General features: G+C 42.4%; 1 protein-coding gene across 2 annotated transcripts; it reads right to left on the bottom strand.

The window, feature by feature from the left end:
- LOC311302352 (protein spire homolog 2) lies at positions 1 to 17,888 on the bottom strand. Of its 2 annotated transcripts, XM_084428166.1 has the most exons (16): positions 17,408 to 17,888; positions 16,763 to 16,794; positions 16,485 to 16,664; positions 16,209 to 16,334; positions 16,008 to 16,067; positions 14,726 to 14,887; positions 13,485 to 13,565; positions 9,126 to 9,252; positions 8,973 to 9,049; positions 8,559 to 8,604; positions 7,741 to 7,808; positions 6,866 to 6,985; positions 4,501 to 4,568; positions 4,399 to 4,426; positions 4,192 to 4,316; positions 1 to 450 (listed from the first exon to the last, which is right to left on the bottom strand). In XM_084428166.1, the coding sequence occupies exons 1-16, from the start codon at positions 17,673 to 17,675 to the stop codon at positions 282 to 284; spliced, it is 1,737 nt and encodes a 578-aa protein (XP_084284292.1). In that variant the 5' UTR covers positions 17,676 to 17,888; the 3' UTR covers positions 1 to 281. The 2 variants fall into 2 exon arrangements, with proteins under 2 accessions (XP_084284292.1, XP_084284293.1); XM_084428167.1 differs by lacking the exon at positions 16,008 to 16,067.
- Between the last annotated feature and the right edge of the window lie 697 nt (positions 17,889 to 18,585).

The following is an 18,585-nucleotide window of genomic DNA, read 5'->3' as shown; positions in this document are numbered from 1 at the left end:
TCACTGGAATAAAAAGTATGAAATTTAATTTAGTTTGAATTTCTTTTATACCACTACTGCGCTCCACATGCATACAAACTTTTTAGTAAAAATATTCAGCACATTTATTTAATTTTGTTCACAATGTAAAACCAAAAAAAAAAAAAAGCAAAATGGTGCAAAAAAAAACGTTTCGAACCAACATGGTGCCGCACTATGAACAACCCAACAACAACAAAAAAACAAACACCGCTGATATACAAATAAAGGAACAGATTAAAGTGATGAAAAGGGAGGGTTGGTCATATCTCCTGAGAGTCTTTGATGGGACAGCTGGACAGAACAGAGTCACAGGCCTTCGATAAATCCTTCTGGCAGCTCACGCAGATGTCCTGACTGTACCAGTCGCGCATAGCCCGAGCGTGAACAGATGTCGAGTCCTTCCCGCACGACACGAGAACCAGAGGAATCCTGTGGCAGAGAGCAGACAAACATTACACAGAGTACAGTAGAGTATCGATCACATACAACTGATAAACGCATTAATGAAAACACCCAGGTCGGACCAATCTGTGCATAATCAAGCAAGTGATGAAATCGGATATATTTGAGAGATTGTAGTCAAATGTCCAGTCTTTCTATATCGATGGCCATATTAATAAAGAACGAAACTGGAATCATAACAAAGCTTCTTGTTTTTAAACGTTATTAACAGAAACTGAGAACATTGATATCAAATTAACCATTCATTTTTCTATTCAAGACTTAAAATCTATGTTCTTCAATAAAAAAATAAAAAAAGTTTTTGAGGGGGAAAAAAGAAATGTATCTTGATGTGAAATAAATCTTCATTTAAATAAGATGTCAAGTCTCAAATGATGAAAAGGATTTTTCCCCTCTGGCTGTGAACAAGACCAAAATAGCCATGTTTACATGTAACAATCAGACTGAAAAGCCTTCATGTAAACACCTCAATCGATCCGAATGAAATTTCAAGGGGATTGGAAGGGGTGGGTGTAAACCTGCTCATAAACGTTTGAATCAGACTGTTTTCATATGTTTTACATCTTAGGAACATGCATATCTTATTCAGTATTTTCCACAGGCCAGTTTAAAAAAAAAAAAAAAAAAACACGTTATTTCTGAAAATAACCATAAATAGTGCAGTTCAACCAAGCAGAAACCTTCCAGTCTCTCTCTTGAAGCTAATACGGAAGTGACTTAAACTGCAATTCAGCGACTGGCCTCTAGAGAGAGGCTGCAAAAGGGAGTCAATTCCATATATCCCTCATGTTAAAATGCCCAACTTTACAGCAGAACAAAATACGTTTACAGCCTGGTACAAAAATTGGTTTTGGTCTATATAGCTAATTTTGCCCTTCATGAAAACTGAGGGGGTGAATATTTTTATAACTGATCCGTTTAAATTATATTAAGCGTTAAATTTCTGCATAATTAAAGGAGAACTCCGGTCAATTTTAACATTGAGCAAATTTTTTTGTACATTTGGAGTGCTGTCAGTACAGAGAACAACGACAAAACTGCTTTTAGCCTCTTAACATCCTTGATGTGTCATTACAAGTGCACAGGTCATGTGAGTGATTCCTTCAGATTCACCGCGTGTTGACTGACTGCAGTAGATGTGAAAGATATGAATAAAAATGATGTTATTTCAGCCAGCGCACATATCTATATTTTCTTCCTGTTTTCGGTCGAAGTCCACAGTAGTCGATTGTTGAGTTCGGGCGCATGATCGTACGTACTAAACCTATGCGCGTGAACTCGACAATCGACTACTGTGGACTTCGACCGAAAACAGGATGTAAATACAGGTATGTCTATAGATACGTCTATAGATATAGAGGCATACACAAATGACCCATTTGAGAGGTGGCCAAAATCATATATATATATAAGTTACTGCATAAATTAAACTAGCAGAATACAGCATCACGATACAGTCTCACTTTTAGCTATGTCTTTTAACTATTATAATATTTCGAAGGGCAAAAACAGGAATGACGTGCGGTGACGCACTGCCAAGATGGCAAAGGCCGGCTCCGCCCACTTTTGGCTTAAATGCTCTTCAGAAACCTACTGGTGATGTCACAAAGTCCTTTTTTTATTATTTTTTTTTTACAGTCTATGAGTTCAACATGCATACGTTTGTAGCCTATGCTAAATATGTTTAGGCGTGGGCGGTGTGAACAATTTTTTTTTTTACACACTCACCTGGCCACTTCAGCTACACCTGTTCAATTACTCATTAACGCAAATATCTACTCAGCCAATCACAGCAACTCAATGCATTTAGGCATGCTACAGACATGGTCAAGACAATCTGCTGAAGTTTAAACTGAGCATCAGAATGAAGAAAGGTGATTTAAATTACTTTGAACGGGGCATGGTTGGTGCCAGATGGGCTGGTCTGAGCATTTCAGAATTTCTGCTGAACGTTCAACACTTCCAACCTTGAAGCAGAAGAGCATCTCTGAACGCTAAACACACCCAACCTTGAAGCAGAAGAGCATCTCTGAACTCACAACACTTCCAACCTTGAAGCAGAAGAGCATCTCTGAACGCTAAACACACCCAACCTTGAAGCAGAAGAGCATCTCTGAACCCACAACACTTCCAACCTTGAAGCAGAAGAGCATCTCTGAACCCACAACACTTCCAACCTTGAAGCAGAAGAGCATCTCTGAACCCACAACACTTCCAACCTTGAAGCAGAAGAGCATCTCTGAACGCTCAACACACCCAACCTTGAAGCAGAAGAGCATCTCTGAACGCTCAACAGGATCAACCTTGAAGCAGAAGAGCATCTCTGAACCAACAACATGTCCAACCTTGAGGCAGAAGAGCATTTCTGAACGCTCAACACGTCCAACCTTGAAGCAGAAGAGCATCTCTAAACGCTCAACACATCCAACCTTGAGGCAGACGGGCTACAGCTGCAGAAGATACACCGGTGCCACTCCTGTCAGATAAGAACAGGAAACTGAGGCTACAATTCACACATTATGTCGAGTCATTACCCCCACCAAAGGGAATGAGTCAAAGTGTAGGTAGGTTGCATCCAGCCCGTATCCATCGTCATGTGGAGCAACCATTTTGGACAGGGACCCTCGGCCAATGTGCATGGGCCTGAAATGCGCTCAAAGGTCTCTTTTGGAGCCACAAATATGCAAATATCCCTTTTTGGGATACGTCTATGGTTTTAGAGGCCCTTTCTCAACACCCTTATGAGCCGTTGGAAGGCATAAGGTTGAAGTTTCTCTCTTTAGATGGCACTACTTGTAGCTCTGGTGACAGCGAAGCGTGTGAGTGAATTAAAAGCCCTGTTTGTCAGCCAGTCTTCTTTCTTTTCACCCCAACCATGCTTTCGTACCTAAAGTGGTAGACTCGGCTTATAGATGTCCAACTATAGAACTTACAGCTTTACGCCCTCCTCAGTTCTCTTCTCCGGGGGATCAGGGATTAAATGTGTTATGTCGAGTATGGGCGCTTGGTGTGTGTACTGTACATGTGGAGAAGACAGCAGATTTCAGAAAGAATGACCAGATGTTTGTGTCTTGGGCTACTCCTCACAAAGGGAAGCTGTTGTTCACGACAGCGGCTGTCCCACTGGATTGTAGATGCCATTTCTCTAGCATATAAATGCAGAGGTTCTCGACCACCTGAGGGCTTAAGGGCTCACTCCACTAGGGGCATGGCTACAGCCTACTTAGGGAGGTTCTGTAAAGGATATCTATGCACCGGCAAGTTGGGCTCCGCCACATACCTTTGTGTGGTTTTATAGACTGAATAGAAGTGGGACTTTTTTTGTCTGCAGGTAGTGGAAGCAGAGCACTGCAATACAAAATGGCTGTCTCACACACACACACACACGTGCACAAAACTGTCAGACGCGTGCTAATGTGGTAATTTATTCATCACAGATTTTTTGTAGCATGTGCATTATATATGTCGGACTTTACAGCCCTACAAAATTAAACAAAAAGATTATTGGAGTAAGTTTGACCAAAACAAACAAAAAAACATTCTACTTCAAAATCTAATGTTTAATTGAATGGGTCACTTGCCGTTTCTTTGTAATCATTTGTGAAATTTACTAGCAATTTCTGAGTGTAAATTGTTTCTACACCAAATTTTTTCACGATATCTTGCAAAAACTTTGTGTACTTAGTGCAACAGATATTGTCTACTTACCAGGCTGAATTCCAGGACCAGCGCTCATTCCAGAAATTTCTCTGGCTTTGCTCACCATCTTTCATTACGATTTGCTTGAAGAAGCTCAGCGGAAGGTTCACACAGTGCTTGGAGGGCAGACGCATCTGTTACAGAGAACACATGCAAATGAACAGCCAGACATCATTAATGGCATCCAAATATTCAAAACATCAGAGCCCAGCTTACCTCAATACAACACCCAGGACACACAACCCTGTGAACACACAGCAGAAGTCACAAGACAGCCAGTTTCATCGTGAGCAGATTCAGAGAAATTAATGATCTTACCTCTGACACAGAGAACAAATATTATGCCACGTGAAATAAAGACTTCTCATTGCACAGCATGAGCAAACCTAAGAAAAACAGATTTTAGGCCATGTTCAGACTGCCAGCAAAAATCTTGATTGACAAAATATATATTTTTCACATATCCAGATTTTATCCAGGTGGGTTTTTGAAAGTCTGGGCAGCAAAACACAACAATTTTTTAAATACATTTTTTTCTAAATTGATTCAAACCACATTTGGAGGTCTGATTCCAATCCGATTTTTACAGATGCACCTCAGTCTGGCTGCTTAAATCATGACTCTTAATGCGACGCGCAACAATAACGTCAAAACCGGTGACGGAAATGCCGGAAGTATTCATACTGTATTCAACGGTATGTCAGAAGATTTCGGCCGTGACTAACAGCACAGAACATCACAATATACAGTTGTAATCGAAATTATTCAACCTCCATTGCAAATCAGGTTTATTGGCAAAATTTACAGACGTTCAGCTGTTTGCAATGAACAAATCAAACAAAAGTAATTGAAATAGCTCAACAACAAAAGGTTTCAAGTGGTTTCCCCAAATTTAACTGAAAATGCAACTTTTAATAAACGGAACAATTCCAATTGGGTCCTCACACCACTGGTGCTCGGGTCCAAATGACTTCTGCTGTTTCAAAAGTATTCAACCCCCTGAATAGAATCCCTCACAAAAAAAGGTGTTGTCTCAAGCACACCTGATGCAACTAATCAAGGGCTTCATTAGTTGCACCAGGTGTGCTTGAGCTAGAACACATGAAATATCTGAACTGGCTAGGTTTGTCATGTAATGTTTGACTGCCAGCTAGAAATATGGCTGAGTCAAAAGAATGGTCCAGAAAGTTAAGAGAATATATCATCGCCCTTCACAAACAAGGAACAGGACACAAAAAGATAGCGAAGGCACTAAATGTTCCTAGAGACACCGTTGGAAGCATAGTTTGCAAGTTCAAGGTAAAGGAACAGTGGTTACACTACCTCGATGGGGCAGAAAAAGGAAGCCATCAACGGCTACAACCAGATTTCTGAGAAGGCAGGTTCAGAAAAACCCTCGAGTGACTGCAAAAGACCTGCAGCAAGACTTGGTGGCAACAGGCTCTGAGGTTTCAGCTGCACAGTAAGGCACGTTCTCCAAGACAAACACCACTACTGACCCAAAAGCACAAGAAAAGTCAGCTCCAATTTGCTCAAAATCATATAAATAAGACACAGAAGTTTTGGGATTCTGTTCTGTGGAGCGATGAAACAAAACTTTAACTTTTCGGCCCTGTGGATCAGCGGTATGTCCGGAGGAAGAAGATTTGAAGCATGTGCTGGTAAGAACACTGTCTACAGTTAGGCATGGTGGGGCTCAGTGATGCTCTGCGGCTGCTTTACATCCTCTGGCACTGGAAACCTGCAGTGTGTGTAAGGCAAGGTGGTTTTATTGATGTATCAGGGAATCCTAGGAGAAAACGTCATGCCGTCAGTGAGGAATCTGAAGCTTGGACCTTCCAACAGGACAATGATCCCAAGCATACCTCAAATTCCACCAAGGTTTGGTTGCAGAAGTCGTCCTGGAAGAGTCTACAGTGGCCATCACAGTCCCCTGACTTCAAATCCCACCAGAGATTTTATATGGGGTTCAAGGCAGCGGTTGCAGCATACAAACCCAAGAATATAGCTTAACTGGAGGCCATTGCTCATGAGGAATGGGCTAAGATACCTCAGAAACGCTGCCAGAAGCTGGTGTCTGGTTATACATCTCGTTTTCAGCAGGTCTGAACAGCAAAAGGGTGTCATAAGTACTAAAGATGCTTGCCATGAAGGGGTTGAATAATTTTGAGACTGCAGAAGTCATTAAAAGTTGCATTTTCTGTTGAATTTGGGGAAACCACTTGACACATTTGTTGTGTTGAGCTATTTCAATAACTTTTGTTTGATTTGTTCATTGCAAACAGCTGAAAGTCTGTAAATTTTGCCAATAAACCTAATTTGCATTGGGGGTTGAATAATTTCGATTGCAACTGTATACCAGTCTCCTTCACTGAGTTTTCCTGTGTGATGGAAGAGTTCTGCGTCACGACTCGACAGGGCGCTAATTTGGAGAGCAAGATGATGCACCTCCATTTTTCCCACATCCGTTTTGAAAGCCTCGTCGTCACAAACATGGTCACGTCTACGCCGTTACCAAACCAACCCAACCTGTGGTTATGTCTGGACAGTGGACGCACAAATATCATTTGAATAGTGCAGACAGTCTGCCTGAAAAGATCTGATTTGAGAAAAAAAAATAAAAAAATTCTGATTTGCCTGCAGTCTGAACAACATTTTTAGATCCTGAATCAGGAATTCTCACCCGCCAGTCCCGGTATCTCTCACACAACATATCATCCAGATCTCCTTTTTCTTCAGAACTATGCATTTTCATGACATCAACGATCGTTGTGAGAACAGACCCCTTGTTACTGCTCTTAACCTTGGGGGGAAATGTATAGAAAGTAAAGTACTCAGTATTTTGGGGGGGAATCTGTACCCGAGTTCTGTTAAAAACAAATACTTGTACTCATCAACATTAAAAAAAAAAAAGGTGTAAATGTTTTTTTTACTCATTACAATTTCATGTAAACTTAGAAGTACAAAGTACATATGTCATTTGAATTAAATCCCTCGATTATTTAAAAGAAATACAATATTTTTATTTTATTTTTTATCTTGTGACAATTTTCATTTTTGGTTTAACAATCCCTTTCAGACACAGAACAATAAAAGTAGAACTTAGAATCTGTGTCTTAAAGTTTTACACTGTCAGAACAATGAGAAAAAGCCTTTTGCATCAAAAACACTAAAATGAAAATTGCTAATGCCTCTTGTTTTTAAAGTAAATTTAAGAAACCTTAGAAAAGTTCATTTTTGAACTTGCAAATACCTTAGTAAAATTAAACGTGGATACTTTTTTACTTTCAAGTACTTTTTGGGTAGGTGCTTTTAATTTCATAAAAGTTTTGCCATATTATCTGTACTTAAACTAAAGTACAATTTCTCAGTACTTTACACCCCAGCAACAGTATAAGAATTACAATGAGAACCTGGAAAAAAGTTATACTTAGAGAGATTTTGTTGATATAAAAAGTGCAAAAAGACAGACAAGACCTGCAGTCTTCATTTCATGTAACTTAATGTCCACAGAGTAAATGTTTCAAGTGTTGTTTCCTTGATCATAAGGTGACGCACCCCTTTGAAGAGATCCCTGTTGCAAGCAAAAGATCTGGTCCGGCGTTTTCCTGTGCAGATTCCGATGTCTAGGGGGATTGGATGACATGTTAACCACATTTAAGAAAAATCAAATTTTAATTTTGGTAAATCTTATGAAAACATTTATGTCCAGATCATATTTCATCTAAAAAAACAACAACAAAAAAAACAATATATATATATATAAAATGGCGCTTTTCCATTACCAGTACCAGCTCGACTCGACTCGGCTCGCCTCGACTCAGCTCGGCTCGGCTCGCTTTTCGCTCCGTTTTCCATTGCAGATAGTACCTCCACAATAGTACTTGGTCGTCATAGCGACGCCGCAGGAAACTGCCGTGACTTAATCTTTTACGCGAGACGCGCGAGAAACACCCGCTACCTACACACACAGGACAATGGAGGAAATCGAGTGCATGCTGTTTTTGGATGTTTTTGTTTTTGTTTTTGCTGTTTTTTATTCAGGATACTGTGTCTGGCGTGTGCAATGATGACGCGGTGAATAGTGACGATTCTCTCTGACCAATCAGCAGTCTGCCATGATTTCACGTCACATTTTAGTATCGCCTCAGCTCGCCTCAGCCCGCTTAGAACCTCGCCGGAGGTGGTACGAAAAAAAGTACCTGGAAGCAGGTACAGGTACAACTTTTACACAGTGGAAAACCAAACAGAGCCGAGTCGAGTCGAGCCGAGCCGAGCTGGTACTGTGTAGTGGAAAAGCGCCATAAGTCATTTACATTTATTTGATCAAATAAAATCTCTGGTTTCACCTATTGCTGCAAAAATCAAGATCTCACCTGTAACACTGCTGTCTTGCACAAGATTTCCTGAACCAAGAGTTTCCTGCACAGTTAGGGAATACATTTTACAAAACTATAAAACTGCAAAGATATCTGTTGCAAGTTTGCATTTGTGTAAGTGCTGCTTGAAATATGAAGAGGACCAACCTGATCTCACAGGAAAACAAATACATTACGAGGTGGCAATTTCCTATGAATTCATACAATTTGAATCGTAAAACAAAAACAAAAACAAAAAAAAACACAAAGATCCTCCTCTAACCCCACCCCTAACCATACCCATCACTGGTGCATGAGCAGATCGTATGAAAGTTCAAATGAGATTGTACAAAATTATACAAATTAACCAAGTCATCAAAACGTAATAGTTACAAAATTCCATGCGAGGACTCAGAACGTGCAAAAACTTACATACAAAGGTATCCCGTGTGAAGTTGACTTCAGAAAAGAGGCATCTTCAGGCTCTTTATTAATGGTTGAGCAATCTGCTGCTTAAGGAATCAAAACTGTCAGTGGTTCACAAATTCAGGAGTTACAAAAAACTGAAAGCCCAGAGTTGTGTACATTGGTAGGTTGTCTCCCTGTTGTGTGCCAGGCGTTTCCAGTGGTTCATAGAGCGAATCTCCTCCATAAGTAGCTCATGTAGACTGCTCTGCTCTTTGGGCTTCAGCCCCATCTTACGCTCTGAGGCCTGAGGAAGAAGAAATCAATAGGAAAGCAAAACCTGTCAGCTGAGAAATCTGATGTTGCAAAAGTAAACTTCCAATCATAAATTCAAACTGCAATTAACAAGGAATGGATTAGATAGGTGAAAAGTCTATTTGTATGACAGATGGTTGGATGGGAAGGGATTAAAACGGCCAAAACTGTTTTGGAGATGCAAATTTTTATAGGTTGATGAAACTTTAGGACTTTAACTTGCGCATCCTCGGTTAACTGAGATAACGGGAACAAGTATTGCATCTTTGCTAGACACTATGGGGAAACTAATTTTCTCAGAATTTTGAAGCCTTTAATAAAAAAAATAAAAAAAGCAGTGCCACTGCACCGCCATAACAGTACAGTGATCTGAGCTTGCCCATTGGCTGGTCAGTGGGAACTGCATGAACCTATGCCGAAGCAGCGTGTCTGCGCAAGCCAATCGCAGTGCATCCTGCCGAGAGAGCAAAGAGCCTGCCGAAAGGGGCTGGGTATCTGCCTATAAAAGCAGCTCATATTTGCCATAGGAATCAAATTTAATTCGATTGAAAAGACGAACGGCAGTTGTGTAGTGACATAGCACGGCCGTCTAAGAAATACTCATTCCCGTTATCTCAGGGAACAGAGGTTACGCAAATAACCGAGACGTTCCCTTTCGAAACGTTTACTCATTGTGTCTTTGCTATAAGCTAAGGGGTACCAATCCAATCACGCCGTGCTATGCAAGCAGAACAACATGTTATGTGGTCCTAGCCTGGGATGCTTGAGTAAGGGTCCCTAGGTGGTAGGGCTAGGGAAGGGCAAGTTATGCCCAACAAAAGAGGGGCTTGGACTGTGGTCGGAGCCTCCGGAGAAGTAATAGTGGGTTGAGCTCCCTCTGAGGTCAACTCCAACTATACAGAATATTTGTGCCTGCAGCGCAGGGACCTCTAAGTTGTAATATCTGGTGAAGGTGGACAGCGAGGATGTCGCCAATAGACACCACTGGACCACGCCCAGGAAGAGGCCACACCTCTCGTGGAGTGTGCTCTGATGCCGATGGGGCATTGAAGGCCCACCGAAGCATAAGCCAACGCGATAACGTCCACTATCCAGCGGGATCGTTTCTGCTTCGTGACCGGAAGCCCTTTGGTGTAGCCAACGAAGCATACAAAGAGCTCTGACTGTCTGAAATGGACAAATTGCTGTATATATACTTTCAAGGCCCGGACAGGGCAGAGTAAGTGAAGTTGACACCCGTCTTCCGAATCAGGAAGAGTGGACAGCATAATAACTTGTGCTCTGAACGGACTAGATAGCACTTTGGGCACATAGTGATAACTTGGCTTGAGAACAACTTTGGGGCAGTTAGGCCCGAAACTCGAGGCAGGAAGCACTGACGGGGAGCGCTTGCAGGTCACCCACTCACTTGACCAATGCTAATGCTAGCCATTGAGAGGTCTTAAGTGAAAGTGGCCGGAGCTCGGCTGACTGTAGCGGCTCGAATGTGGGGCCTTTGAGGCCCTAAGGGCCGTAGATAGATCCCAAGAGGGTATGTAAGAGGACGAGGCGGGTTGAGCCTCCTTGCCCCTTTTAGGAAGCGGACGACCAGTTCACTTCTACCCAGAGATTAGCCGGCCACGGGAAAGTGCTGTGCTGCTATGGCCGCCACATAGACTTTGAGAGTGGAGGGGGTCCGACCCACGACCATTAGCTCTTGTAAGAAGAAAAGTACCAGAGGTATTTCGCATGAAAAAGGGTCCTGGTTCCGGACTGAACCATTCAGAGAAAACAGACCACTTAAGAGCATAGAGACATCTCGTGGACAAAGCTCTAGCCTCTGAGATAGTATTCAGGACTCTCACTGGGAGGTCCTTAAGTTCCCGTTGAGGGCCCACACGTGGAGTGCCCACATCTTGGGTCGGGGATGCCAGATTGTCCCGTTCGCCTGGGAAAGGAGGTCTTTCCTCAGGGGAATTGGCCATGGGGCTGCTGCCAGAGAGGGACCACCAGAAGGGTGGCATGCCTGTCTTCCCCGATTCATTTGATGACCTGAGAGAGCAGCGTGACTGGGGGAAAGGCATAAAGGGGGAGGCTGGGCCATTCGTGGGCCAGCACATCCATGTTCTTTGTAAAGAATATTGGGCAGTGAGAGTTGCCTTTGGAGGCGAAGAGGTCGACCTCTGCCTTGCCGAAGATGCTCCAGATTGTTTGAACACATTGTCCCAGGACAGCAAGTCTGCTCCCTGGTTCAGTCTGCCTGGCACATGCAGCGCTCTCAGAGGCTGTGTTGTGCCCATAATAGAAGGCGTCAGGCTAGTCTGTACAGAGGCTGCGACCTGAGTCCACCTTGGTGGTTTATATAGGACACTACCGCTATGTTGTACGACCGGACTAAGACGTGGTGTCCTATTAGGTCTGGTAGGAAGGTTTTGAGGGCCAGAACTGACAATTTTTGCAGCCCCTTTTCTGTGCTCGACCAGGAGCCAAAAGTCATTCTATCCTCGCACAGAGCTCCCCAACCTATGTTGGAAGCATCCATGGTGACCACCTTCCTTCGAGACCAACCCAATGCTTACTCCAGTCTGATAACGATTGGGGTCCTTCCAAGGGGCCAGGGGTCCTTCCTCGCTAAAGTTCTGAGAGGGGAAAGGGCCCCTGCTCTGAATGAAATGGCGAGCCAATGAGCCGTATGAGTGCGCTCGTGGGATTAGACGTCTAGAACCGCTCCCAGGAAAGAGATTTTCTGGCTGGGAGACTGTGAGCTCTTGGATTAATTGAGTCTGAGTCCTAGGCAGTTCAAATGGCTGAGGAGCACAGATCTGTGAGAAATTAATTCTTCCCCCGACTGGCTCATCTTGGCCGAGTCGTCAAGGTAATTCAGGATGCGCATCCCTTTTGTCTCAGGGGGGAAAGTGCTGCATCCATGCATTTCGTAAAAGTGCGTGGAGCCAGGGATAGTCCGAACGGAAGGACCGTATACTGGTAGGCCACCCCTTCAAACGCGAACCTCAAGAATGGTCTGTGATGGGGGGGCGGGTATCTGGATATTAAAATGTGCATCTTTCAGATGCACTGAGAAAATCCAATCCCCTGGGTGTACTTGAGAGGATTTGTTTCAAAGTTAGCATCTTGACCGGCCATCTCGTGAGGGCACGGTTCAGATGTCTGAGGTCTAGGATGGGCCTGAGGCCACCATCCTTCTTGGGAACAAGGAAGTAGCGGCTGAAGAAGCCTGACTCGCTGTGGGGCGGGGGAACTGTTTCCACAGCTCCCTTGCTAGTAAGCTCATTACTTTGGCGCGGAGGACGTAAGCCACATTGCTCCTTACAGAATAATTGACTATGCCCGCGAAGCAGGGCAGTCTGTGAGCGAATTGGAGTGAGTAGTCCAGTACTCATTTTGACACACCGGTGATGGCTTTCCACGCCTCAGCACGGGTGGCTAGGGGCTGAATCATTTCAGGAGACAGTTCGCTGCATCTGGGCAGGGAGCTGACGCCCATAGAGTTTGGAGGAGGAAAAGGTCTTCTTTTTGCAAGAATTTGTGTTTTATTTTTTTCACCATTTCACCAAATGCATGGGTGCGTGAACTTGAATGGGCCCATAGTTTGCAATTGAAACATTTAGGCCAACAGCCGGAACTGAACAGGGGAACACCCTGAGGAACACTCAACACTTTATGAAGGGTGGTCCAGCCGCAGTGAGACTTAAACCTGCCCTCTTCCTTCCGGGCGGATCAAGATTGCGTCGGAGGCGCAGGGTCCAGCATTATCTTAGCATTAGCTCACTTGCATTTAAAGGGACACAAACGATAACGGCGTGATTTTGCTCATACCCAAATAGTGGCAAATTTGACAAGCTACTAGAAATTATCTGTGGGGTATTTTGAGCTGTAACTTCACAAACACATTCTGGGGACACCAGAGACAGATGTTACATCTTGTGAAAAAGGGGCATAATCGGTCCCCTTTAAGTTTTGTTAGAACTTGGCTTGATGCTAATAGGCTTCATGCCAAATGTTGCATGAACAAACAGGAAAACATGTCTCATCACAGAAAGTGTTAACGGCTGTACGATCTGAGAGTGACATAGACTTAAGGTAATCAGCTAACCTAGCTGGTTCCTTTTATTGTGGCTGCTTTATTCGATTTTAATATCTAAATGTTACAGAGAAGAAAAATAAACTTTTAGATCTAAATCTGCATATGCAATGAACATCGGTTATGAAATTAATTCTTCTCACCGGTCGTAATTTTGGCCGCAAGCGGATGAATTCTAGAAGAGTCTGGTGAGTGTCTGGCTTTCTCTGGCCTTCTCCCACATCCTATGAATGCAAGGATGCACATTTAGGCAAGACATCCAACAAAAGTTCTGTCATGACAACTCTCGGGAGATTGGTATGGTAATAGAGATTGGCATGGTAATGGTAATGGATGTGGCAATCTTAATGTATTTGGTCTTGGCGGAATAGATCTACTACGGCTGCAGAGCAAGAACCGAGACTTGCTACTGCCAATACATTCACAGACATTGCTGTGAGCATGTAAAGTAGTAATGTAATTTTACCACAGGACGTCTGTAATATTAATGGCCAATTCGCACGGGATAAGATATCTCAGTAAAACTAGCAGAAGTGGGAGAGTAACTCGATTTGCGCATCATCGTAACCCTCCTGTCATCGTGCGTATTACGTTGCTTCCTGATTATCACGTGCTCAAACACAATCTATATTTATATATATATAAAACAGTTATGTCCAGTCGAACGATGTTTTAACTTCAGATTGGATTGTGCTGGTAATAGGCACTTACACTAACACTAAAAGATGTTCCGTGCCTCTAACAAGAGCTTTCAATCTTCTTTCTGATCTGAATGGTGTGTGTGAAACACTTGAGTTTTGCCACAGACTCGTCCCAGCGTCTAGAACGCATGCTTTTTCAAGCGCCTCCATACTTGAAAAAACGCAGAAAACTACTTTTAAACAGGAAATATTTACGTACATATTTACAGCGGGTCTATTCGCACGGGATTAGTATTACCGGAGGTAATCTTTCCAGACCTTTTTACTGAAGGTAAAAGTCGCCGTAATCTTTACTGACATTGTCCGTGATGATCACTGAGATACACATTCGGACGGGACTAAAACCACAGAGAAGCTCTGGTAATTATTACTTTACCCAACCTCTCCATGTTAAACTAGTCCCGTTCGAATAGGGCTTAAGACATGCTGCTACCAGCAACACCCCGGTATTTATTTGAATGTTGAGCCGCAGCTCATTGGACGCCGATGCAACAGCAACCAATCAGCTGTGCCATGTAGATGATGATGTGATCGCTACCAAATGAGTCAAAGACTAATCAGCCTGCACCATCTAGAGTTTCATGCCAGAACTAGGTTATTATTTCAAGTCATTAAAGCAGAATATTGACAAAAGTGCACAAAAGAAACATTCGAAAATGAACAAAGACAGACTGAACACAAACCTGAACTTTCCGTAGTGTGTATCGTCTGCACTGGATGTCCCGCAGAAGCTGGTTGAATGGAGGGGTCTCAGCAGGCTGTGGGCATTTAGTTAAAGTCTCCGCTAACGGCCGCAACACTACACCTCTGCTCAACTCATCCACTAGATCCTTCCATGTGCACATCTGCAGTGTGGAAACAAGAAACACTGAAACTGAGACTTAGAACATGAAAGCTGACAAGAAACTTAGTACATACACACACACACACGTATATGTCTGTGTAGAAAAAGGCAATTAAGATTTTTTTGCATTGCAATAAATAAAAATAAAGACAGCACAGTTGTGAGTGTTTGTTGCAGTAATTCATGCTGATTTTAATAAAAACTACTTGTATTTGGACAGGATAAAGTTAGAGCAATACATTAATACATGAACAAGAACAATACATGCATCAGATGACATGGGGGGGAGGGGGGATATGTATATCGTGGCCATGAATTACTGATCCATCCGCAGATTTTACTACTTTGTTCCCTCGTTTCACTAAAATTCTGTCCCTTGTTTCATTAAATCACGGCCCTGTTGTCATAAGTCTCTTTTCATTCCTTTGTTTTAAAGTCCCCCTGTAGTAAATTTTATCCCTTAAAACTCACCTTTGATCACCAAAATTACTTTTTCTTCATGCCTTAAAATATCTTGAATGTAACTCGACACCCTTGCCTCATTTAGTATATGCGGTTCTATGAATATGCAAATGAGCCCCACCTCCACTCACTCACTCAGCTCAGAGATCCACTCGTTGACGATCACACGTTGATCTGATTGGTTACAAGGCAGTTTGTGACGTCAGAAACACCAGCGATTTCAAACCGTGTTTTTGAGACTGTCTTTGGTTCACTGCAGTTTTAAAGGAACACGCTGACTTTTGGGACTTTAGTTTATTCACCGTATCCCCCAGTTAGACAAGTCCACACATACCCTTTTCATCTCCGTGCGTGCAGTAACTCGCCCAGTGAATAAGCTAAAAGCCCAAAAAAGTCGGCGTGTTCCTTTAAAGAGAAAATACTCAGCAATGCTGTTGACTTATGAATTTACAAACACCACATAGACATATAAACAATAAAAGAAAAGCTTCATTTTCACAAATGACTTGATAAATTCACGACGATTTACTAAAACGAGGGAACAAATACTTAATTCTTGGGAACAAATGGTTCATGTCCTGGGCTCACCCAGGAATACAAGTAAAATATAGTAAATGTGAAGTTGATTTTTTTTTTTTTTCTGAAAGCCCATTACTTACCCAGTGAGTGGTCACTCGTGCAACCAGCTGGGTCTCCGATTCAAACAGTTTCTGCAGACTCTGAGTGTTTTTCCATATAAAATTGGGTCAAGAAATGAGTCACTTCTAAAAACGCAAAAACCCTCCAGAGTTCATGATCCATTTTACTACCATAACACTGCACAGAGAGCTGTAGGCTAACTATATTGATCACACTCTCACCTCGCGGGACTGTTGGACGATCTGCAGATACTGGCACAGCTCAACGGTGTGCGAGAACAGACTGGAACACACGCTCTTGTAATGCTTGACGGCCTGGCTGGGATCGTACAGGCGCTCCTTACAAACCTGTCAGAAACACAACCGGCACACAGAAGCCAGGAAGATCAGGCCACATCCTCACGCTTTCACACATTCAGACCAACAGCATATTCGGCTTCTGTGACTGGTCCCCATCCAGTGAGCGCAGTAGACGGAAGATTCTGAGGACGTCAGCACCTGGATGACATCAGAGATGGTGCGGACGGGTCGGCAGGAGCGATCGGCGCTGATGCTGAGGTTCACTTTGGTCATCTGACACAACAGGATCTCCAAGGTCTCACTCAATTCCCGCTCCACCTGTGTCTCCAGACCCCAGTCCAGACTCAAGTACACAAGACGGCCCACAAACTCAACGGCCTATAAAGACAGTGACAAATCTTAATGGCACATGCTTGAATTAATGACTTTATTTATTTATTATTATGCACCAAGCTGAAGATAAACTCTTCGCCTACCTGTTCCTCTGTCTCGATCACAAATGAATTACCTACAGACAGAGATGTTAAAAAGGGTGTTTTACTGCATTGACAGTTTTGCCTGCTTCACTTACAACAGTGCAGTTTATTTCTAAAAAAAAAAGAATTAAGCATTTACAAATATGCTATTAAAATCTTTTTAACTCATAAACTGAAATTCTATGGGGCAAGAAACTGCACCGGAATGAACATTATTTAAACAGTGCTTTAAAGACAAGACAAAGTGTTTCAAGATGGGATTATTAATTGATTTCGAAAATGAAAACCACCCATAAATCCCCAAATTATTTTAATTTCAATTTCTTGTAATTCCATGTATATCTTGTAACTTTTGAATTAGATCACTGTAAAGAATATAAAGAAAGACCCATCCATGAAACAATTAATGTAATTGCTTTTACAAAGATATCAATGCTGGGCAGATTAGGCAGACTCTAACGTAGTCTGTTATGGATTACAAATTACATTACTTACTAAATCTATCTCTTACTCATTTTAGATATTGTATTCTGATTACTTTTAGTAGAAATTACATTTCTATAAATAGGCCTATAAATGTCAAAACACAAGTTACTGAAATGTTAAATCTAACTGACAGTTACTATACAGTAAGGGTATTCTCACCAGCACCACCAGCGCTGGGCCGCAGACAGACGCTGCCGTCGCGGGAGAACAGCACTCCTCCTGCGGCCTCGGCTGGCACCAGAGTCCGCCTCATCGAGCCCTGCTGCCGGGGCTCCTGAGAGAGGACGGAGCTCAGCTGGAAGCACAGGGCCCAGGCCTGCTCTTCACTCACTGCATGATCCTGGATCTGGAGCATCTCACCCAGAGACATCTGATCATATGAACACATCTGACCCGTGCTCGTGTCATATAAAGACAACTCCATCATCTCCACCTCTTACAAAACCTGCTAATGTCAACTTCAACAAGTGTTTAAAACGCTGCTTGAATAAAAATATTATACTTCCACAATGATAAAGGCTATTATTCTTTCCTTCGTGTACGCGTGCTTCACTATTCTCCTATATAATGGTAATGACCGTAATTAACTGCACCTGAGAACCGAGTCACTTTGATCTCGCTGTCTAGTGTTGAGAACTGCGATTCATCTGGAGTGAATCGGTTCGTTCAGATGCAGTTGCAGAATTGTTTCCACAGAGATGAATCACAACATCAAAATACTGTGATAGTCTGTGTCCACTTGAAATCTCTCTGGTGTTATTATTGTATATATACTAGTGTACTTATGTGTATATCAGAGGTCTGTAATTTGACATAATTTTTCATATACTCCTGGGACCCAGGAATAGACTTTTGTCCTCTGAAGTGGACATTACCCTATATTTTAGTGAATTTCTGACACCATACATATTGTTACTTAATACAGAAACAGAAGTGTTTGCAGAAGTGTTTTGTGGTTTTGACATCCACTAAATGAGGCTGCTACCCAGCCAAGCCTTGAGGTTTCATTTTTGTGGTGAAATACATTCAAGAAATTCATTGCATATTAACTTCCTTTTCCTGTGTGACGAACGAATCAGAACCATTATCCACAATCTATTTCTGACTATTATTTGATTAGACTTCAGCATATAAATCACATAAATTAGCTGCTTTTTGGTAGTCACAGACTGAAGCACATAATGAGGGTATGTGACACAATTAATCAGTACGCATGCTAGCATTCAATTTTGAACTTTCCCTGTCTTATCTCTAAACCTGTTCTAATTTAAGTTTGCTGACATTTCTAATAAATTAAATGAAACTTATGGTACTTTTGTATTAAAAACATCACAATT

This window comes from Rutilus rutilus, assembly GCF_951802725.1.
Source record: "Rutilus rutilus genome assembly, chromosome: 13".
NCBI lineage: Eukaryota > Metazoa > Chordata > Actinopteri > Cypriniformes > Leuciscidae > Rutilus > Rutilus rutilus.
Note: the sequence above shows the minus strand (reverse complement) of the source record. Positions and strands in the feature narration are given on the sequence as shown.